At 45.6% G+C, this 23,989-nt stretch overlaps 1 protein-coding gene across 1 annotated transcript in view; it reads left to right on the forward strand.

Annotated features, from left to right (window-relative positions):
- The window catches only part of CACNA2D1 (calcium voltage-gated channel auxiliary subunit alpha2delta 1), a 437,349-nt gene that overhangs the window by 409,271 nt on the left and 4,089 nt on the right, over positions 1-23,989 (forward strand). The window contains exons 31-39 of the mRNA XM_056846470.1: positions 3,111-3,149; positions 4,759-4,830; positions 7,876-8,028; positions 8,122-8,174; positions 10,315-10,370; positions 10,472-10,601; positions 11,908-12,020; positions 16,132-16,214; positions 18,710-18,798. Of these exons, the coding sequence (XP_056702448.1) occupies positions 3,111-3,149; positions 4,759-4,830; positions 7,876-8,028; positions 8,122-8,174; positions 10,315-10,370; positions 10,472-10,601; positions 11,908-12,020; positions 16,132-16,214; positions 18,710-18,798 (788 nt within the window). The remainder of the gene's footprint in view (positions 1-3,110; positions 3,150-4,758; positions 4,831-7,875; positions 8,029-8,121; positions 8,175-10,314; positions 10,371-10,471; positions 10,602-11,907; positions 12,021-16,131; positions 16,215-18,709; positions 18,799-23,989) is intronic.

Raw genomic sequence — 23,989 nt, forward strand, 5'->3', positions numbered from 1 at the left:
TTCGTGTGTTCTTGTGTATTTTGGAGGGGGCTGTGAGCTCAGTGGCGGAGCCTCTGCTCAGCATGCAGGAGGTCCCAGGTACAATCCCCAGCGGCATCTCCAGTTAAAGGGACCGGGCAGGTAGGCAATGGGAAAGATCTCAGCCTGAGACCCTGGAGAGCCATGGGGATGGGGCTGTGAGCTCAGTGATGGAGCCTCTGCTGAGCATGCAAAAGGTCCCAGGTTCAATCCCCAGCGGCATCTCCAGTTAAAGGGACTAGGCAAGTAGGTGATGGGAAAGACCCTTGCCTGAGACCCTGGAGAGCCGCTGCCAGTCTGAGTAGACAAGACTGACTTGGATGAACCGAGGGGGGGGGTCTGGTTAAGCATAAGGCAGCTTCACGAGGAGGGGCCCGTGGCTCAGTGGCAGAGCTTCTGCTTGGGCATAGCAGGAGGCCCCCGGTTCAGTCCCCGTGGGGCGCCTCCGCTCCCACCCGCCCCTGGCCCAGGCGAGCCCGGCGCTGCCAGGCCTCCGCCTCCCCCCCCACTCGCTGCACGGAGGCCGGGCGGGGCGCACGGAGAGCGAGGCCGGATCCCGCCGCCGGGACGATCCGCCCGCCCCTCCCTCCTTCCCTTCCGCTCGGCCGGCCTCCATGCAGTGGGGATCGCCGAGGGGGAAGTGGGAGAGGGAAAAAAGGAAGGCCGGGGGTGGGGGTGGGGTAGGCCTGATGGGAAGATGCCACCCTCGCCCGCGGGGGGAGGGGAGGCCGCAGGTCTGCTTACCTCCAGCGCTGGCCGCCCAGGAGCCCAGCAGCAAGAGCCGCCCCAGCACCACCATCTTCGACCCCCGGCCCAGGCCTCCTTCCTGTGAGGACTCCTGGGAAGGGGGACGGTGGGGGTTTAAACCTCCCCCTCCCCGCGCTTCCCAGCCCTGAAGCGCCCCCGCCCAAGCTGAGCGAAGTCTGAGTGAAGGCAGCGTCTCCCCCTCAGGCCTACCTCACCCCCACCCCCGGCCTTCCTTTTTCTCCTCTCCCACTTCCCCCTCGGCGATCCCTGTTGCACGGAGGCCGGGCGAGCGGAAGGGAAGGAGGGAGGGCCGGGCGGATCATCCCGGCGGCGGGATGTGGCCTCGCTCTCCACCCGCCCCGCCCGGCCTCCGGGGGGGGGGAGGTGGAGGCCTGGCAGCGCCGGGCTCGCCTGGGCCAGGGGTGGGTGGGAGCAGAGGTGCCCCGCGGGGACTGAACCAGGGGCCTCCTGCTATGCCCAAGCAGAGGCTCTGCCACTGAGCCACGGGCCCCTCCTCGTGAAGCTGCCTTATGCTTAACCAGACCCCCCCTCGGTCCATCCAAGTCAGTACTGTCTACTCAGTACTGTTGTCCTGAGGCTCAGGAACGGGAAGCGCGCGGGGGGAGGGGAGATTAAACTGCTCTGCGGTGCCTAGGCAGGCAGCGCAGAACAGTTTAAATACCCCGCCTCCCAGCTGGCCGTCCAGGTGGGGAATGTGGGCTGGCGGGAGGGGTGGGGGTCCGCACATTCGCTCCATAAGACGCACCGACATTTCCCCTCACTTTTGAGGAGGAAAAAACTGCATCTTATGGAGCGGAAAATACGGTACTTGTTGCTCAAAAATATGTCAGTCAGAGTGCTTCTTTTCTTGAATAACATAATAGGCTAATATGGCCCAAAGACCATATGGAGTTTTCCAAGGTCCCAGAGACCTGCCCCACATATACAGGACCACCATGTACCTGCAGACAAAGTTCCCTCTTCATTTCTCTCTCCTACCACCTAGAGTTTTTCACGAGGTGGACTTATCTATGTTACTCGAACACTTTCTCATTCACACAAGCATTCCATTACAACACAGGCCATAAGCATGACTCCTATTTTTTTTCTCTTTACACTCCCTGCAAGCATGTTCAATCCATTCTTTCTCTGTGTCTCTCTGTCTGTCTGTCTCTCTCTCTCTCATTTACCCCCACCCACAAATGCCAGTATCCTGGTCTCTCAGCTAAATACTGATAGAGCCATGTACAACTCTCCAATGAATTTTACAAGTAACTTGCAGCTGCAGGGACCAAGGGAGAAACATTCCAATCAGCCCTAACTGGGGCAGAGTGTGTTTTTATCCCTTGTTTTCCCCCTCTCTGTCCTCTCTGTTTCCTCAGTTGAAACTGCCACCTTTGGCTGTTATTACTCCTGAGAGAGGGAAAAATGGGAAAATGGAATAAGCTTGTCTTTTAATAGCTAATAACAGTGTGGGTGGGCAGGGAATGGGTTAACATGGGAAACTGAACAGGTGGGGAGAACAGGTTAAATTAAACTCCATCCTGTGCCTCATGACACAGATCTGCAGATGCCACAGCTAATTTTTTCCCACTCTTTACACACCATTCACAGATTTCCAAATATTTCTGTTTTTAGTTCTCAAATCTAAGTCATGACCCCTCCTCCAACCACTCTCCTTTTAGCTAAAAATAGAGGATTCACTCCTGGCCTCTCCACAACTCAGCTGGTCTGTCAGCTTGGGTCCGGTCTGTCCCACTTCCAGTGCCCCTCACTGTTGTCGGGGCAGCAGCCTCCTTTCTCTCTCACTGGCCCATTCATAGAAGCCACAGATGTTGCCCTGCAAATGTGCATAGGTGGCAGCGTCACACATGTGTCTGGGAAGGCCCCTGCTTTGCTCCCAGGGTCACCGGGACAGCTTGGGCTCCAAGCATGTTGTTCTGATAACCCCGCCCCTGGGTGTCCTGCCCATATGCATTTCCATCCTCAGAGGTGATTGTTGAACACTCTCCTTCCCACCTTTTGCAACTCTCTCTGTTGTTACAGTAAATGGTTTTATACTGAAAATGAATATAGCAGATGTGACTGTATTTTTATAGTGATAGGTATTTTGCAGTAATAGGAAAAGACTGGATCTCTGGGAATATGGAGATTAAGGAATATCAAGGGAATTTTTAAAAAACGAGTTTTGACAACAAGGAATTTTCTATCAAAGCGCTTTTTTCATATATTCTTGGCATTTGACCTTCCTTCACCAGCTGTATTAGTTCACCAATGGTTTTGCATGTCTTTCTCCTTTTCTTATGGAGAGATTTCATAATCTGCATTACACTTTTGTTTTTCAGTGCAAAGGGGAACTGTGCGGCTGTGAAAGGAACAGCATGGTAAGACAGTGCTTTGGAAGGACTTCTCTGCGGCCTTGGAATCTGTGTTTGTAGGTGTCTCTTTTTCGGCTCAAAATAAAGCATCTGACCACAAACCAGCTTATTCATAAATAATATACTATGTATTTATTATTAACTTTTAATACATAGTATATTGTTTATGAATAAGCTGGTTTGTGGTCAGTTATGCTTTATTTTGAGTAGATTTACTGTGGTTTCATAAGTAGTGAATTTTGTTGTTCGTTGTCTCTTTTTCTGGCCAGAGGTCCTTCTCTTCTGCCATTGGGTCGGACCCTTTGCTGGCACCCTGAATCATACAAGGTTTTTGCAAGTATTTCAGGGAGATAATATCTGTGAAGCACTTTGAAGACTCAGAAGTGTGGCAGAAATTGAGCTATTACCATTCTTCTCAGGGTTCTACTGAGATTCCTTGCCTGGAATGTTTATATCAGACCTTTTTGGCGAGTGCTCAGAGTTTCTCAGACCAGCAGTTGGTCTGAGACAGAATCAAACAGAATTTTTTTTATAACTCAGGTAGCCAGATACCTGCTAGCTGTATCAAGGATATGCGAACTGCATGTTCACGCTCCCAGATAATGTTACTAACAATATTATTTTAATGCATCTATAGACAATGTGGTTTTTGTAATCTTGTTTTACAACTATGGTGTGGTAAATGCCCAATAAAGGTGTTGATAATGATCTCTTGCCATTGTCCAACCCTTCTCTGGTCTTTGGGCCCCTCCACTCATCTCACCATCAGACTTTCCTGAGTAATAGAAAGAAATGCCCCTTCCCTGAATATTTGCAACAATGGGATGGGTTGAATCTTGTGGACCCATTCTGCTATTGGTGGCTCTTTCCACCAAAGTAAGGAGTCTCCCACTGACAAGAGAAACTGTCATGTCAGGGGAATGTTCCTCCTGCCAGAGGAAAGCTTCACTGTCAGTGGGACTAATTTACAGGATCCCCCCTCATGCCAACTGCTGCTGTAGGTGTGCCTTTTTCTACTTTGGTCTATTTCTCCTATGTTATGTCCCCCCCCCAAAAAAAAATGCAAACAAAATTTCAATATATGAACCAGAAAATGTTCAAGAAAGGTTCGATCAAAGCCACTGCACATAGTTTGTATCTTAGAACATAGCCTTGTGGTACTGTCCACTTTTTCCATCTCTACCAGCTCCCTGCACAATTTGAAGAGGAGATTAGCAAATGACAGTTTGAATCTAGGATGATGGTGCCTTCTCAGAAGAGTTGGGAAGTGAAGAAGTGAGCTGTGAGCTCATGAAAGCTCATACCCTGCCAGAAAAATATTTGTGTTAGTCTTTAAGGTGCTACTGGACTCTTGCTCTTTTCTACTTCTCAGAAGAGATTAGTAATCTGCCCACATGAGCTTTATCACCCGTTGCAGTGTCCCTAAAATTTCAACAGTTATATGGACCACTGAATACCAGAACTCTTCAGGTCTATTTGGGGCATCTGAGACTTGGGTCATCTGAGACTTGATATATCACGATTGTAACCTCTGTAAGATCTCAGTTTTTCACTTAGCTGCATGCATCTGACTGTAAGAACAATCCCTTCTCATTCTTCTCATTCTTTTTGGTAGCATGTTGACTGTGTTATTCTTGATGATGGAGGATTTCTTTTGATGTCAAATCGGGAGGAATATATACAAGAGGTAAGGGTGTGATTTCAGTGTGATGCAGGTTAGATTGTATAAACCTCTTCAGATTAAGAATGCTTTCATAGTAGCAAAGCAAAGGTATTTATTACGGTCGACGACCAGCAAATACAGTACAAATATTAATAGTAAACCGTATCAACTGTCAAGATTTGTTTAAGATTTCAAATTTCCATAATCACCAAATTAACATGTTCAGTATGCATTATTTACGGCTGGTCACATGCAAACCTACTACATCTGCAAGGGGATACCACTGAATATGCTGTGGAGAAATACCTGTCAAAGAGCTCCAACCAGCCTCCACCAGTTGGGCTGCTTTGGTTTGGTCAAAAGTTTCCCAAAAAGCAAAACATTAAACTCCGGGCTTCCGCCCTAAGTCCAATGAGTAGCTGCCACAAGCCCTGAGCCAAACGTTAAGCCTACAGGCAAGAGTTCAGGGCAACCCCTGCCAGGCTCCAAATTCAGTGTGTTACTTTCCCCGCTAGACTGAGACCTAGCTCGGACAGTTCACACTTCCCAAAAGAGTTTACACAAGTATAGCGTGGTCAAAACACACACAGGCACTTCAGATTCAGCCTTGGGAACCCACATAAATTACTTGACACTTCAAATCAATAGGCATAAGATTTATTAAGGATTTGTGCTCGTTTACCGAAAGTCAAAAGTTACGTGAGGCCTTCAGCACAAAACCAACAAAGCTTCAGTATTCTAACTACACATTTCAGTTGAAGAGGCAATTGGCATAAAGTTAGGCAAATCAGGCAAATAGGTAAAGCACATAGGTGATGCAACAAGTTACCAAGGTCCAAGAGGTTAGCATCTGGATGTCAGCATGCTGGTTCCTTCAGTCAAGCATAGATTCATTCTATGAGGCAAAACAAAGTTTGATGAAAGGTTTTAGGTGAGCCTGCGCACCACCCAACCTCCATGATTCCGATTAGAAGGTGGATCATTTTATATTCTCCATCTCACGAGCCAATGGCCATTTAGCCAATGAGATAGCAGAAAGGCCAATTAAACCAGAATTAATTCGTCATGTCCTCCCTGGTCACGGGTGTTAAGAGCTGACTCGCATCCTGCAGAAATGCAAGCCAGCTGGAAGCACTCAAACACAGAGATAACACTTATTCGCACTATTTGTTACCTTGGAGATAAATCGTTCCTAGCTGCCCCCACAGTTGATGCCTAGCTGTAAATTCAGGGCAGCTGTTATCTCCGGTCCTCTGACCTTCAAAGGGTATTTCCAAAACCGAAAGCACATTCCACTGTTATTTGTGAGAGGCCTGTTTCTGTGTTTCAGGCCCCAAAGTTTAATTCCCAGAGTTTTAATATCAGAGATTACTAGGCCTGAAGCCTGAACCAATGTAGAGTAAGAGGGAAAGCAGGGTGCTTTTCTTCACAATACCCTCCACTCAAGAGTTTGCACTAATATTTCACTGATCTTGCACTCAGTCTGTGGGTTGGAACCCAGCTACAAACTGAGAGCTGGCAGGAAGGGAGGGAGTTGAAGAATGAGCCATCAAGCTCCAAGCACAGGATACTAGGCTGCTTACATATGTTAATGGCTCTGGCCAATGTAAGACAATGGTTTACCATCTCTCACCTTGCTAGAATGTCACGTCTAGGGCTGTGCATATAAGTAAACCTGAATAGAAAATAAACCCAAATTTACCCATTTTGGCAATATTCGGGTTTATTTTTGGCTGAATACCAAAACCTGGGAATCTGCCCGAAGCCGAATAGGTGATTCCCAAAAAGCCAAATAGATATTCGGCTTTTTCAGGTTTCAACTATTTGCCTTTGCTCAGATGTATGGCTCTGAGCCTTCTCCCATTTTTCTATCTTTGACTGGTTTTGTTAGGTAGGGGTTGTGTAATTGGAGCCAACTTGGTCTGACCAACTTTACAGGTACATCACCCAACAAAAGACTAGTCTTCATAGCAGAAGAGTCATTTAAAAGATGGGGCTGACCCAGTCCCGTCAGGAGGGATATGCCCTCCAACTAAAAGCACAAGCTTTAACAGCTGCTTATCGGGCTTCTAAAGAAGACTCTCTCACCCGCATGGATGAGCAATCTCCTTCAGAAGAGCCGCCTTGGTTGATACTTTGGCTGGCTCTGATATCACCCCTCCCCCACAAAAACCTGCCCTGAAGGTTGCCCTGAGTAGTGGCTTCGTTTTCCTGCACCATGACCATCTCTTGAAATCAGGTTTTTGATTACTATATTAAAGGACTGTTCACAGGATATCATTTGCCACCAAAAGAAATGTTTTTTGTGCCACATCACCTGCCACCATGCTAAGAGGAGGAGGGCAGGAGAAGAAGCAGTTGTTCTATGCCCCCCCTCAGCCACTGAGGTGGCAAAACTGGAGAGGAGCAGGAGACAGGGGGGCAGGAGTTGTTACTGCCCCCCCTAAGCTCGCAAAAATGGAGGGGAGTGTAGGAGTCACCACTTCCCTTCCCCACCAGCTGACAAAGCTGCAGGGGCGGCGTGGGAATCATTGCTGCTCCCCTTGCCAACCTGGCAACAGAGGACAGTTTGAAAGATAGGAGTTAGGGACAGAAGTAAAGAGAGGGTGAATGTCAAAAAGGGGGTGGTGGAGATGAAATAAAGGCAGAGGTAGTGGGATTCCCTCTCCCTTAACTTCATCTCCACCACCCCCTTTTTGACATTCATCCTCTTGCAAGGAGAGGGAATGGGATTCCCTCTCCTCACAAGTTCTTTGCAGGTCCTTGCTTGTAGGTACATATATACAGATAGATAAAAACAATTAAAACACATACATGAACAGGAAAGAGGGCAGTTAGAGTCAGTGAGGGAACATCAAACAAAACAGGAAAGTCTTTACCCAATGGCAGAATACAATGATAGAAGTGGCAAACATATATCCCTGGGTAGAGAGTTTCATAGTTTTGGTGCCATGACCAATAAGGCCACCTTCTAGCCTCAGACTGCAGGGGTACCTGCATAAAAACTATCAAAAAATTGAAGAAAAAAATAATCTGTTCAGTTTGTTTTTAATATTTTTTCTGATTTAGATTGGAAAATTCTTTGGCGAGATTGATCCTGGCCTCATGCGGAATCTCATCAATATGTCCTTGTTTGCCTTTAACAAGTCTTATGATTATCAGTCGGTGTGTGACCCTGAAGAGGAACCTCGGCAAGGTGCTGGTCTCCGCTCTGCATATGTGGTCAGTATCCTCATGCCCTTCCCCACCAGTGTTCACCTTGGGTTGTGTTTAGAAATTCTCATAACACTGCATGAATGCCCTTCTGTTTTCTAGCCTACAATTGCCGATCTTTTACACCTAGGATGGTGGGCCTCTGCAGCTGCTTGGTAAGTTTGAACTTTTCCGGGTAAGTTTTATTGCTCATTTGAACAACATTGTCTTAGTTACACCCCATAAGCAGGTGAATTTCCTCCGCCAAGGCTGCAGTATTCCAACTGTTCAAGCGTAATAATCAGCTAGATAAATAGTAATATCTTCTTCTGTCTTTATGTTTTTGTATTATACTTTTCATAGCAAAAATACCAAAAAAACTCTACCAGATGCTACTGAAAATATTTTAACTATCTGCAATATCCCTGGCTGCCCTAATCTGGTTGACCCATGCTAGCCCAATCACATCAGATCTCAGAAACTAAGCAGGGTCAGCCCTGGTTAGTACTTGGATGGGAGACCAGCACGGAAGTCCAAGGTTGCAATGCAGAGGCAGGCAATGGCAAATCATCTCTGCTTATCTCTTGCTTTGAAAACCCAATGGGCTTGCCATAAGTCAGCTGAGACTTGGCAGCCCTTTCCACCAATATCCCTGGCTATGTGGAGCAAACAGGGAAATTAAGATCTTTGTTTCTGCAGTTAAAGCGAACTTCTGCTTTGGATAGTTATTTTGGGAAGCAATGCATGTTTTTCAGAAACCAGTATTTTATATTTACATATTCATGAAATCAATTGGTTTTTCAAACCCAGAGATCTAGTTTCATTGTGCTGAGGTGTGTTTTGTAATGTGAGGATCTGGAGGGTGGAGGAGCCATTACAGAAATTTACTTGGAAAAAAGACTAAATAAGGATCAGTGCAGAGAAAGCAGGAGGCTACTGTATAGCAGGGATTATTGGAATTTTCCCCATAGCTGCTCCACTATTGTCTTGTGGGTCTATTCTGACCCTCATTCTGTTCTGCTTTCTTTACAGGTTCATGTGCAGAATTTCTAAAACTAGAATCTGTACCTGTGCAGGTTGACAGTTCCATCTGTTAATCCCTATCTATTGTTCCCATTTGGATAACCAATGCGCACAATCACACACATGTTCATTGATGAAATGTAGCCCTATGGTATCAAGACTCCTCTTGCATGGTGTTTCATAAATATCCACAGGTGATTTTGCACATCAATAACCTGGAAGGGAAAGAAATATAAAGGAGCAAAAGGAACGGTGGCAACTGTGCACACACAATTGACTGCTGCAAACCTAGAAAGAAAACGTGAAAAAATAGTGCATCAACGTTTTTTAAAAAATTCAAGCAATTTGGGACTGCAAAATCTAGGAATAAATTCACATGGGAAGAATGTGTAAGGATCCCCCATTATATTTCCATTTCCCATGAAGACAGTAACACGTTTTCAGAGTTAAAAATTGGAAAGGACTTGTGTATGTTTAAGATGCTAGCCTCTACTTTCAAGCTCTGGTAAAATAGGAATTATTACTATTTATTACTTATGCTATTTGTAGTCCTTCTATGTCACTGAGATTCTAGGTGGATTATGCAGAGTGACTCAATACAATCAACAGGATGGGACAGTCAATAAAACAATGAAATATTATTTGGGTTGGACCAACCAGAAATTAAAAAACACACAAACAAAACAGAACTGAAGCAAAGTATAAATGTTAACATGACCCTTTAAATGATGCAAAATTACATAGTAAGATCCAACTTACTCCAAACTCTACACAGTAGTACAGACCACAGTCCTTATTAATTTGTCCAAGTAACTTTGTGAATCTTCTTGTACAGTGCTACCCTATTACCTGCATAGAAAAAACCATCTTAAATAATTCAGTTTTACATAGTTTGCGTAAATCCAGGAAAGTGGGAGCCTTCCTGGACCATTCCACAGGGTGGGGGCCACAACAGGGAAGGCATGTGTAAGGGCAGTTGATTGTGTTGATATTGCCTGTTTGCAGGTTGGCACCTGCAGAAAACCCTGCTGAGATGCGAGAAGCTGTCATGACATAGCATAGGGGGAGAGATGGTCTCGCAGAGAGGAGGCTCCAAGTCCTGAGTACCTTCATTGCTACCTCTAAACACTCTCTGGTCAGAGTACTGCATCCCCCCTATGCCTTTGATGGCACTCAGAGGAGGAAGAGCTACTGGAGTTATGCAGTTGCATGGAGTATAAGCTTTTTTTCAGTTGGCCATAACTACCATGTTATTTCTCTGTGCAATATTTTTGTTTTGTTTTGTGAATACAGGTCTATCTTGCAGCAGCTCTTTTTGGGCCTGACATTTCCACGTTTCCTTGGTGCAGGTCAGTAACAAACTGAGTGTGTTACAGCAGAAGATCCCCACCCAGAGAAGTCAATTTTGCGTTTGCATTTTCCAGCTCTGAAAATATTCTCTTTCTTACAGTGGAAGTCGAGGAAGAAGACTTCAGTGCCATCCCATCCAAACAGAGCTGCATAACAGTCCAAACTCAGTACTTCTTTGAGAATGATGATAAATCATTTAATGGCATCCTAGATTGCATAAACTGTTCTAGGTAGGGCTTCTTTTTCTTTTGCGTTGCAAAACTGCCATGCTTTTTTTAAATAAGAGGCACTTACGCTGGTGGTGAGGGAAGGTCTGTCGGCGCTTGGGTGCTGCAGAGCTGCACGCCTGTCCTTTGATGCCACAGTCTCTCCGGGTCCAGTCTCCCAGAAGATAAATGTGGTGCCAGCATGGGGGGGCATTCCCAGGGAATTACCAGGGGAGGAGTTGATGGTAGTCAGTTTCCAAAGCCCCTCCAGACCAGGAACGCCTCCTTGACCAACAGCATCGCTACGCCAGTTTTTTCCTGGCGCAACATCACTGCCCCGTTTTCTTTTTTGAACTTTGAAAAAGGCTTTTTTAAGCCTTGCAGCAGCCGGGGAACCTCTTTGGAAGCACTGCGGTGGCGGCTTGGCTATGTTGCCCCTGGCCGCCGCAAGGCTCAGGAATGGGTTATTAGTCTCTTGCCTGGAAAACCCTATGGGGTCGCCATAAGTTGTCTGCAATTTGACGGCACTTCACACACATACACACACACACCACTCCTCCAGAGAAAATGTTTGAGACAGTTTTCTGAAATAGAATGCATATGTGTATATAATAGGATATGCTGTTCTGATTCATAATAGACTTCAGAAGTTTGCAGGTCAGGTAATCTTTGAACAATGGTGTTGAGTGCATTAAAATTATTGCACTTTTTACAGAGGGGGAAATTATTTTATGGAGCATAAATCACTGAAGGCCATATAGTTGTTTCCTATTTGACTTGGGTAAGAACACAGGCTTCAAATTTTGTGCTAGAATATCCACTGGTTTACAGGGAGGGATAATTCCTAGTGAGAATTCACTCATTGCATCTGACAAAGTGGGTTCTATTTCACAAATGCTGATGCTGGAATAATATTTTGTTAGTCCTTGAGGTAGTACAAGACTCAGACGTAGATTTACTGCAGCAGAATAATGTGGCTGCTACTCTGGAAATAGCATAGGGTTGGTGTGAAAGTTATATATGGTGATAAGAGTAACACAGAGCAATGTTAGATTCAGCATTAGGTAGACCGTAAACTGCAAATTAACTGAATACATATGCATTGTGACTGGGAAGAATTCTTGGGTTTCATTTGGTGGGACCAGGCTCTCAAAGACCAGTTCACTTCCCAAAGGGACATTTCTGTGCTAATCATGCCAATTGACTCTTTAACAATTGACTTTTAAAGTTGCGCTCTGTTGGTGCTCAGAAAATACCCAAAGATGATTACCTCCTCCTTTCTGTTAACTAAGCATGACATCTTTATGCTGTGTTTTGTTTATGCCCACAGGCTGTTTCATGCTGAAAAAATTTCCAATACAAACTTAGTATTCATAATCAGCGACAGCAAACAGATGTGCCCTTACTGTGATGCAAAACCACTCATGCAAGCAGAAAAGCCGGGTATCCTTTGAAGCTGGAGATTACTTTGGATTTGAATTTGCTTACAAAGGATTAAAATAGAAAGTATTCTGAAGCTCTCGGGGTGCCATCCTCTCACTTTTCCAGTAACAGTCTTTGTGTAGTGGAGGAATGTCAAAAGTATGTCACACTTCTGCCTCTCAAATGACATAATGTAGAGTACCGTATATACCCGTGTATAAGCCGACCCGCGTATAAGCCGAGGTGCCTAATTTCTCCCCAAAAATGGGGAAAAATTAGGCACCCGCGTATAAGCCGAGGGTCGGCTTATAACCCCTTTCCCCCCGCAGACTTACCTTCTGGGCTCCTGGCGGTGGGAAGCGGCGGATCCGGCGGGGGTGGCCTTCCTGCAGCTGCAGGAGGCCCCCCCCAGGCCACTCCTGGCGGCGGGAAGTGGTGCGGCCCAGCGGGGGTGGCGGAGCAGCCTCCCTGCTGCCGCAGGGGGCCTCTGGAGGCCGCTCCTCGCCGAGAAAAGGCGGCGGGGGTGGCTGAGCGCCCTCCCCGCGGCCGCAGAGGGGCTCTAGAGGCCTCTCCCGGCTGGGAGAAGGCGGCGGGGGCGGCGGAACGCCCTCCCCGCTGCCGCAGAGGGTCTCTGGAGGCCTCTCCCGGCCGGGAGAAGGCGGCGGGGGCGGCGGAGCGCCCTCCCCACGGCCGCAGAGGGCCTCTGGAGGCCTCTCCCGGCAGGGAGAAGGCGGCGGGGGCGGCGGAGCGCCCTCCCCACGGCCGCAGAGGGGCTCTGGAGGCCTCTCCCGGCCGGGAGAAGGCGGCGGGGGCGGCGGAGCGCCCTCCCCGCAGCCGCAGAGGGCCTCTGGAGGCCTCTCCCGGCCGGGAGAAGGCGGCGGGGGTGGCGGAGCGCCCTCCCCGCGGCCACAGAGGGCCTCTGGAAGCCTCTCCCAGCAGAGAAAAGATGGCGGCGGTAAGTTCCCGTCTCCCTCCTCCCTCCCCCTCTACCGTATTGACCCGCGTATAAGCCGAGGCCGGCTTTTTCAGCCCTTTTTTTGGGCTGAAAAACTCGGCTTATACGCGAGTATATACGGTAGTTATTTTTAGCATAATATCAGTGAGGCTGGCGTTTGCATTCCCACTCACCATGGTTGACCTTGAGCCAGTCACAGACTCTCAAGCCAAACCATGGTTGTATGTATCCTTGGGGGAAGGATGGGGTGGGGAAGGAGCTGCTTCTCATTCTAGAGCATCTGTTTTGCAAGGAGAAAGTCCCAGGTTCAATCCCCAGCATGTTGAATTAAAGGGATTAGGCAGTAGGTGAAAGACCTCTACCTAAATCTCAGGAGAGCCGCTACCAGTTAGAGTAGACAGTATTGAGGTTGTTGGACCAGTGGGTTGACTCTGTATAAAGCAGGTTCATATATGGCATATAGGTGCTCCCCATGAGTATCCTACTTGCATGATCTCCTCACCTTTTTTAAGGCACATATTAAGCCCTGAATTTGGATTTATTGGCTTTATTGGTGGTGGTACTCACTGATACGGAATACTGGCACCTTTGGGGGGGGGGCTCTCCCAAGTCCTGAGGGGACAATTGGTGGAAATGGGTGCAACCTAATCAAAGTCAAAGTCAAAAACCTTTCATGGCATAAAAGGAGCATAGAAAGAGCATGTTAAAATAGTACAATACTTATCAAGTTCAATATAATACAATAGTAGAGTTCCACTATAGGCACCAGAGAACACAAGCAATTGGCACATCTGTAACTTGTCAGTGTTAAAATCAGTAGCTAAAATTTTCCCAAATATTCGGCAACTGCTTCTGTAGAGTTGGGGGACTTATCCGCTAGTAATAGTTGGGTAGTCCTATTCGCTGGGCCAGGGAGATTCATATGATTGGATCTATGCAACGATTTCTTAAACCGGAGAAAAAAGGGCAAATCAGTAAGATGTGAGTTATAGAATCAAGTTCGAGGTGGCAAAATTTACATAATCTGCCTCTAAATGGGATATTGTGGAATCTCCCAGAGAGAACTGCTGAGGGAAACATGTTAAATCTGGCGAGCATAAAAGCCCGCCGATGAAGGGAGTTAGTGAGGTTTTGTATGTAGGGGGCACCTCTGGGCATATAAATCATCAGTCCGTGGAAACAGGGGGAACATGTCATAGCGGGGCCTGCATTTATGATCTGTTTTCAATGTCCCTAATTCTTTGCCGGATGGTGAAGAAAATTTGAGACTCACCACAATTATTTAGTGAGTCTAAATTAATTCCTAAGGAATTAATTTTTTGCCGAATGAATTGGTACCATGAGGAGACATAGGAATCCCTTAGCATGTCATGCAGTAATGTGGAAAGATCAAAACGGAAGTGAATACGGAGCCACAACTTAATATATGAGCATTGGCACCTTTGAAAACAATCAAAACAAAACGCACTGTGGTTTATGATGATATGCATGTGGGAAGAAGGGGTGCCTCCCACTCGACCATGGGAAGGGAATAAGCCTCACTGGTTCATTCACTGGAAAATCAAATCAGGAGCACAAAGTGGCTCCCAAAATGGTCAAGTTACTCCAACATTGCACAGAAAATTGAATTGGTATGTAATCTCAATTGTGAGAAAAGCCTGAAGACAGGCAATTGAATATCTTTTCCTCAAAACCGAGGAATTTAAACGAGCCTCAAAGATACTTCCAGATCACCCTAAAAGCTGAAATTTGAATAACACATAGTACATCAATTACCAGAAATGTCCAAAGGGGAAACTTTTGGAAGTCACTTGTTAAATATGGGGAGCAAGGTATACTTCAAAATAGTTAAGGTATTTCCAGGCAATCCAGAAAGCACAAAACACAAGGCCTCTACTTACCAGGGAAGTCTGAAAATGAGAACATATTGCTAACACGAAATACTTTTGAAATGGGGCTGCTTCCATCCCTTCTGACCCACAGGCTTTCTGCCCAGTGAAACACCTCCAGTTACCATCAGGTGGTGATGGCTGCCTCATTCCCTTGCATCTAGTTTGCAGGGATAAAACAAATTGAAATTTGACCTGGCACCAGCTTGTGTGGCTCATGGCAAGATGGCTTCTGAAACCAGGGAGTCTTCAATCATGCTCTGTATGTGAGGGAGGAGGGTAGAAATGCAAGAGGTTTGCCTCAGTCAAGGTCTGTCTGTGACAGCCATAATTAAATCTGGATGTAAAGAGTGTACTCATCCTCTAAGGATGATCTGAAAACTGAACATGAAGGACAGCAGCAATCTGTTCTGTTGTAGAAAGCAAGGGCAGATTGCCAAGAGATTAGAGTGGATACCAGGCCTGGCTATTCCAGAGCCTTTTCACTGTGTGGCAGTTCCATGCCCAAAGGTGATGATCCCTTCCTTGCTATGTCCAAAGAGGGTTTGGAAGTCTGAGCCTGCCAAGTACATAGTAGCTCAATTGGGCTGGGTTCCAACCTTGGACTCTTGCATTGGCAGTTCAGATTCTGAGAACATAAGGAAGGCCATGCTGGATCAGACCAAGGTCCATAAAGCCCAGCAGTCTATTCACACAGTGGCCAACCAGGTGCCTCTAGGAAGCCAACAAACAAGACAACTGCAGCAGCATCCTGTATGTGTTCCACAGCATCAATATAATAGGCATGCTCATCTGATGCTGGAGAAAATAGGTATGCATTAGAACTAGTATCCATTTTTACTAGCAACCATGAATACCCTTCTCTTCCATGAACAAGCCTTCCATTCTGGGGCAGCGAGTTCCACAATTTAACTGCTTTTTGTTTTTATCTACAGGTTTAGATCATTTATGAATTTTAAAAACCCATAATTTGTAAATCGATATTTAAATAAGTATTATTAAATGAAGCGTAAACAAATGTGTCGCCCTGACCTGGATGGTCCAGGCTAGCCTGATCTCGTCAGATCTCAGAAGCTAAGCAGGGTCAGCCCTGGTTAGTATTTGGATGGGAGACCACCAAGGAATACCAAGGTTGCTGTGCAGAGGAAGGCACTGGCAAACCACCTCTGTTAGTCTCTTGCCATGAAAACCCCAAAAGGGGTTGCCATAAGTCGGCTGCAACTTGAAGGCACTTTACACACAAACAAATGTGTCAGTCTATTATCCCTATTCCTTAACCAAAGTTTAGATGAAGGGCCTAACCCCTGTGAAATGGTTCAGCAGCCCAGATACAGAAAAGGACCGGATGTCTGCTTTGACGACGATGCTGCGGTAAGCTTTGGCCTTCCTCGGGATGGAAGAGGAGCCTTCCCATCCATCGGAAATATTGAGAGTAGTTTGCACCTTTAAGTGCCTGACTGCTGTAACCTCTCTCTCATTGCTCATACTTTTGACTCTGGACTATAGTTCACTCTATTTCAAGTGTTGCCATGATGAACATGAATTTAGCTGCTTTTTCTAAGTTGCCTTTGCCGGTATTACTGTACTTTCACACAGAATCCTAATATTGCTGTTAGGCAGGAAAGCTTGTCTTCTGAAGCTGGGACACTCTGTGCTTGCAGGTGGGAAAGTAACCATCTATCTCCAGGGGTTCTTGTCCATACAATAATTGGCTTGGATCCTGTGGATCTTTCTACTAATAGTAGTACTTTCTTTCAGCACCGGGAGTCTTCCCCCTCATGCCGGAAAGGAACCTTGTGCCAGAGGAAAACTCTGCCACTAGTGGAACAGATCCATAAGATCCAACCCTTTGAAAAGCTGATTTTAAAACATGCAGCACTGAGGCCTTTCTTTTTGCCTTGCTGATGCAAGATAGGTCGCCTCCCCCCAGCTTTCTCCAATTCATGACAGATTGCACTGTTTACAGTGGTTTGGATTAAGTGATCAGCTGCCTTCAGGCATGAGAGGTCCTCCCTTCCCTCAAGAGAGTTGATTCTGTCTAGGCTTTCCATTGTGTTTGTAACATCCAGATGTTATATTAGCAAAGATATTTGTATGAAAATCTGGCTGCTGGACTGGTAGAATTACACACCAACATCCTATCAGCACCAGTACGATGAACTGCCATTAAACTCTTCCAGAATACATTTGCTGGAACCTAGCAAAGGTGCAACCGTTTAGTGTGCATGTGTATTGACAAACCCACACACAAGTAGTCAGAGGTTATTCTGTTTCAAGACCAAGAAAAGAAAAATATGGGAGATAATGAAGGAACATATATAAAAAGGCATACAAAATGTATGTACAATTTAACAGCCACTCCACTGAGGCTTCCTCCAACTATAGTATCTCTTCCTCCAATGAAAGGGTTGGATCAAAGGGTTTGATCCAGACCAAGTTTTCCAGTGGTAGAATGGAACTTTCCTGTTTCCCCTCTGCCACTGCAGCCCAGTGATCCTCACAAAATGCTAGTCCTGGGGGGATAAGGGAATGGCACGAGGCAGGTCTGCAGCAGGAAAGGGGAATTGGAGGAAATTGCCAATTTCATCTCTATCAAATCTAGTATAGTGTAAATGTGAAAGTAGTATAGTGATAAGAAAGCTCGCACAATTAAGAGCTTCCATACAATAAGGTCTTACTTTATGCCATAATTTCTGCAAAAAGGTTAGATTTCTAAAAAATATGGCATGGGTACACACTGTCCTTCCAATAGTGATTTATTCACATCAAGGAGATTGCAAGCAAGTAGTCCAGTGGCCTTGTGTAGAAAGAAATATACCCAGTGGGATGGATCCACTGGGATCTTTCTGCAGACAGAACATTTTCTGCCTGGGGAGTGTGACTTTCTTCCCTTCCTCCTTCTCCTGCACTTTGGGCTGCGACAGGATGGGGGACTGAAGAAAGTCATGGTCTGTGGGTAGAAGCCACTCTGTCTGCAAAAAAGCTCTGGTGGATCCAAGCCACTGGATGTACATGGATGTTCCACCTGCAGCTGTATATCTTTGTCGACTGAACAAGGCCTGGGTTTGTTGGTTTTGAGGAGGAGGAAAAGGTTTCCTTGTACCTACTTTTGAGAATCCTTGTTCACTGTTAACCTTGAAAGAAAAACCAGACACAGAGAGCCAGCATGGTGTTTGATTCCCCTCTCCTCCACATGAGTGGTGGAGGCTAATCTGGTGAACTGGATTTGTTTCCCCACTCCTACACACGATGCCAGCTGGGTGACCTTGGGCTAGTCACAGCTCTCTCAGCCTCACCTACCTCACAGGGTGTCTGTTGTGGGGAGGGGAAGGGGAGGTGATTGTAAGCCGGTTTGAGTCTCCCTTAAGTGGTAGAGAAAGTCTTCTTGAAATGCCAAGAAATATATGTGAATAGATTCATTTCATTTTAAAGCAACATGTGCCACATACAGCACATTGGAGCATTACATTTAGGAGTCAAGAGAAGGAGCATTAAATTTAAGAATTCACATTAAGAAAATTAGGATGCTAGAGGCAATTGGCAAAATATTGGGAGAAAGAAGTCTTGGCCCATCTCGGCAACCTACCAACACAAGTCTGGTTGTGTGTGAAAGTACAAGGAGTCTTGCTCACTGGCTTGGTGTGCTCTTCAGTGTGTTAATTGTGTGTTCCTGTAACCGTAACAGTGTAATGTTTTGGTTAAGTTTACTTTGCAGTGCCCACTGTGAATCTCTTTGCTCTCGAGTGAATGCTCTCACATTAACTCTGCTAACAGCCAGCAAACTGCATGGGATCTCATCTTTGTATGTGTTTCTTTCTGTGTTTTCTTTCCTTTCCTTTCCTCGCTACTTTGCCTGTTACTAATAGGATCAGCCTATATGCACAACGAGTCGTGCCTCTGCCATGACGTCTGCTCCTCTCTTCATTTTTCTGCAACTTTTCATGTGGTGTGGATGGTCAGTTCCTTTCTCTTATTTTGTGTTTTTTTTCTCTCCAAAGTTTAGCGTTTTTGTTAGCATATCATAGAAAACAATGTTAAGTGGATTCTCGGGGAGGGTGGAGAATGCGGGGCGGGGGGACCCTGCTGTATTATTTTATTGGGGAAAAGGAGAAATAGTGCATTGGGCCTGTTCTGTCTCTCCACAGAGAGACTGGGAATGGGTCTGGAGTTTGCAAGCCTTCCTCCCTGCACGGGAGATTCTTTGTCAGTGCAAAGAGTTTGTGTGGTAGCCTCTCATTTTTTAATTTGGTCATTCGACCCTATCTGTGATGACATAGCCAGTGGGATTTAGTGGTTAGAGTGTTGGACTGGGATCTGGGAGACCTGGTTTTTGAGTCCCCACTCTGTCACGAAGCTTGCTGGGTGACCTTGGGCCAGCCCCTCCCTCTCTCTCTCAGCCTATCTCACAGGGTTGTTGTGAGGATACAATGAAGAAAGGTGAACCGTGTCTGCTGCCCTTGACTCCTTTGGTAGAAATACCAAAGCACCGGGTCATTCCTGACTCATGGGGTGATGTCACATCCCGACGTTTCCAAGGCAGACTTTGTTTGCGGGGTGGTTTGCCAGTGCCTTCCCCAGTCATCTTTCCTTTACCCCCAGCAAGCTGGGTACTCATTTCACCAACCTCAGAAGGATGGAAGGCTGAGTCCACCTTGAACTGGCTACCTGAAACTGACTTCCGTCGGGATCGAACTCAGGTCGTGAGCAGAGCTTTTGACTGCAGTACTGCAGCTTAACACTCTGAGCCACGGGGCTCCTATGTAGCTTACTTCCAACTTATTCAAGAGACTTATCCATAAAGAGAATTAACATCAGAGTAAGTCAGCTAGCTTACACATATGTAGGCTTAATGGTCTGAACACCTACTGGGTAGGTCCTATCCCGTGGTAAATATCTGGATCTCCAGTCCACTTTGTAAGCAAGCGCTGCTTTTGATGAATGGAAGAAGTCTAGAATCATGGAAGTGTGTGCATCGGTATTACTTCTTCCTAAATTCCCAGTTTAGCAAAGTAACAAATAGTTACTAGAGGAAAGTTCTGCTTGAAGACTGCACAGATCTCCCTAGTGCCTCACAAGTCTCCTTGCCATGTTAACCGATGGACAGGTGTTTGGCAAACAGACACATTGGCATAACTGGTTGTTCATCCTTGAAGGTCCTCAGTCTGATTCGCTTATAGTGCTGTGAAATAGATTCCTGTTTCCTGTCAAGAAAAAATAATCTTCATTTCCCCCTCTTTTAAAGTGTGAAATGGCAGACAAATAGCCAATGGCTGTTAAATCTAGGGAAAGATTCCTGTTACTTGGAGCATTCAAGGTCCAGATGAAAAAGCTCACCTCCTTCTTTTCATATTCTCAGTACCTTCAGAGATTGCACTGCAGCTGTGTGAAGCAAAGCAGAACTCACCTTTAAAGTAGATTTAAAAAGTTAATTCATACACTTACCTGGACATGATTCAGGTACCTTAGTGAAGGAACAAATGTGCTTCTTCCTCTACAAATGTGCTTCCTCTACATTTAATTTGTGGATGTTTCTGATACAAAGTCTACACAGTTTTCCCCTTTAAATGTGTGTGTGTGGGTGTGGGGGGTAACATAGGATGAGTCAGGTTTATGCACACAGAGCATGTACCTGCTCATCTGCCACAGGATTTGGATTAGTACCTAGAATGTTGGCCAATATATGCTGCATTCTAGTTGCAAATCTCATGTGCAGTGATCATCCTGCCCTGTGTCCATATCTGTCTATGAAACTCAGCATGGACCAACACTGTAGGTAGGCTAGTTCTCCAGCCAAGCCATTCATGCAATGGCTTGGGGCACCCCAGTGAGGAGGCACAGATGTGTCACAGGGATTCAGCTCGCTCCCAGTTGTCACTAGCAGGGAGTGACTTGCCTCTCCTCCTGGGCTTGCTTGGCCACCAGCTTGACCCAGGAGGAGATGGTGGGTATCTTGCTTGGGGTTACACAGTCCCCAGAACCGGTCTTGTCTTTATGCATAGCTGTAATGGCATGCAAAAACCAGTCTGTCCCCTAGTTCTGCTTGTGGTATTAGCATGTCTATGGCCATCTCAGTGCATGGCAGTTGCAGCTGGAAGTCAGTACTGATGGCCGTCAAAACGTTATACATGTCTGTGATTTAAATCCTGACTTCCTCTGTGAAGCTCAAAGCAGCTTATGTGGCATTTCTAAGTGGACTCCCATCCGACTGCTGGCTGGTTTGGACCTCAGTAGGTATGTTCTGTTGTGTGCCTTCAGATGTTCTATCATGTGCCTTCAGAGTTTGGACCTCCATAGCTTTGTTCTGTCGTGTGCCTTCAGAATGTGCCCTAGACAGTGTGGCTGCTGCATGCCAAGAGGGTCTTGAATATAGGCAGATCTGCTTATTGCCTGTGATGATGCCTGATGTGGGACGAAGGAAACGAGGTATGAATGCCAAGGGTTCTGCAAATCCTTGAGCGTCTGTGCACGCCTGGCTTTGAGACTGAAGCAACAGGCATGCGAGTCAGCAAATAGCATGCTAGCTAAGATGTTATTCTTCCTCCACTCCCCTCGCTTCAGGCAAGCTGTGTTAGGATCATCCAACTTGTTTCAAAACTGCATAATCTTTTTTCCCCGCATCTCGACCCTAGGGGAGAAAGGTACATTTTGGATTGGAAGTAGTAAGGATGCGTCCAGAGCAGCGGCCTGGGAAGCCCTGCTTTAAAGTGAGAAAAGCCACCCTAGCCGCTACATCCCACTCTGGCTTAGAGTTACCACCCAAGCCCAAAAAAAATTCCACCTTTCCCTCCTCCACCCCTGTGTCATCATATCTACCTCATTGATGGGGAGCACTGGGGTGGGGAGATGAGGAAAATAAGGGAAACAAGATTTCAAGTAGGGTCCCCCCCTTCTTTTTGTACTGAAGCCCTCTGGCTTTCTCTCCTGATGTCTGCCATGTCCACCTGTAATTCACAGCAGGAGGGAGATGCCAATGAACCAACGGAATTGACATCATACTGCAAAGTGCACGTACTCCGATTCCTGAATTAATTTTAGAGCTTTTCCTTATCAGACTGTAATTAGGGATGAGCAAAATGCAGTGCAGGCCAAAATCCAGGAACAATAAAGGAGCAGAACTGTGGGAATCTGCTCATCCGTACTGAAGAGTGGGTTCAGTTCAGTTTTTATTACAGCCCACAGGCCATTCTGAAGCAAAAAAGACGCTTTTGTAAAAATACTTACCTATATAAAATCTTAGAATACACCATTCATCTTAAAATGACTAATATTTTAAGGGTTAGAATTTGAGTAGAGTGCACACAGCACATTCACTCACCTCTTACGTTCATTACAGAGAACAGAAACTTAACCACAGATACAGTAGTTCTTCCGTCAGTCCTCACGATTAAATGTAATGTTATTGTATCTTCCTGTCAAGAGTGCAGATGGCAGCACGTTAAATCTTGCCAGCATAAATACATAGCAATATTTTGGAGCAGTTAGTATTGATAGATAATGTGCATATTGCTGTGGGATCATTGGAACTAAGTTCAATAGTAGGGGAGAACACACACTGTGGTCTTTGATAGTTCAATTAGCTTTGCTTTTAAAAGAAATTTCCTGTATCCAAAATACAAAACACAAGTACCAAAATTAAACAGTACCCACTTATACAATTAATACTCACGTGAGAGAGAGAGAGAATCTCAATCAGATTCAGACACCTTTATTGGCATAGTAAAGAGAATCTCAATCATGATAGATAGCATTGTATAGTAGTTTAAGAGTTGGACTAGGATCTGGGAGACCGAGGTTCAAATCCCCACTCTGCCATGGAAGCTTCCTGGGTAACCTTGGGTCAGTCACACAATCTCAGCCTAACCTACCTCACAGGGTTGTTGTTAGAATAAAATGGAGGAGCGGAGAACAATACAAGCTGCTTTGGGCCCCCATTGGGGAGAAAGGTGGGATTTAATAAAGTAAATAATAAATAGGTATAATAACCTGCCACTTTCAGATATAACAAAGGCATGAAGCATAAGCAGTATCAGTTTGTATTTTAGTATTGGGTTGCAAATATTCTATTATGGACAAAGAAGAAAAAGAGGTAGTGTTCAGCTCTCGACATTTCAAAAGACCCTTGAAGTTTGTTCACAAGAGGATGAGCTTCAAACTCTTCTAACATAGCTTTGGGCAACAGAAGGATACTTCTGAATTGTTTTATTTGGTTCCATATTCGTGAGAAATGTTATATTGGATTCAGTCGTATCTATGGCCTTGTTTTCTCTGGGAAAAAACACACATGTGGATGACAGTTCTGAAATAACACTCTCCATGCGTATGCCTTCCTGATAGTCATTCCAAAAGAAGAGTAAAAGTTAAGCAGAGTTTATTTATTTGGGTTAATCTTGTTCCTTATCTTGAGTTCCTTGTATTTTTCTAATATTTTTATTCATTATCTTGACTTGGCCATCTCTACTTTCCCTATGAATCCCAGATTCTGGATGCTTTCTTCATTTTAATTTTCATATAAATCAACTAAACTATGTTTAGTTGGGGAGGGATTTTGGTGTGTGAAAAGCAGATTCAAACTTTATTTTAAGTGCCAGCTGTAACCCTCTGGGTGAACTCCTTTATATGGAGTAGAATTGGGAAATGGTCACTCTCAAACCTTGGAATGACCTCCATGGCCCTGACATACGGGATAACTTCCTCCGAGACAATGATGTAATCAATTACACTCAGTCTAGTTCCAGAGAGAAAAGTATATTGAGCTGGATGGTCCATTTCAATAGAGCCATTTAGTATGTGAAGGTTTAATCTGAAGGTCATTTGTGCCAAGCAGAGACCCGTGTAATTTGAAGTTGGGTCTTTTGAAGTGCGAGTTGCTAGTGGTCCATCGGTTTCCCAATCGGGGGGGGACAGCTATACCTCGCATAAAGAGCCTGATAGTTTGGGCCTAACCTGGCATTAAAGTCACCTCCTAGGATCACCAATGCATTTGGGTATTGGAGTATAAGGTCTGCCACATAACTTTCCAACTCCCCCCACAGGGCCTTAATCACAGATTTCTGTCTCATTGGAGGCATATAAACGTTTATTACTAAGAGAGCCTTCTCATTGAAATGAAGCAGGATAGCCATGGCATAAGTCTTAAAAGTGGGGAG

The sequence above is a fragment of the Euleptes europaea genome, chromosome 3, assembly GCF_029931775.1.
Source record: "Euleptes europaea isolate rEulEur1 chromosome 3, rEulEur1.hap1, whole genome shotgun sequence".
Taxonomy (NCBI): domain Eukaryota; kingdom Metazoa; phylum Chordata; class Lepidosauria; order Squamata; family Sphaerodactylidae; genus Euleptes; species Euleptes europaea.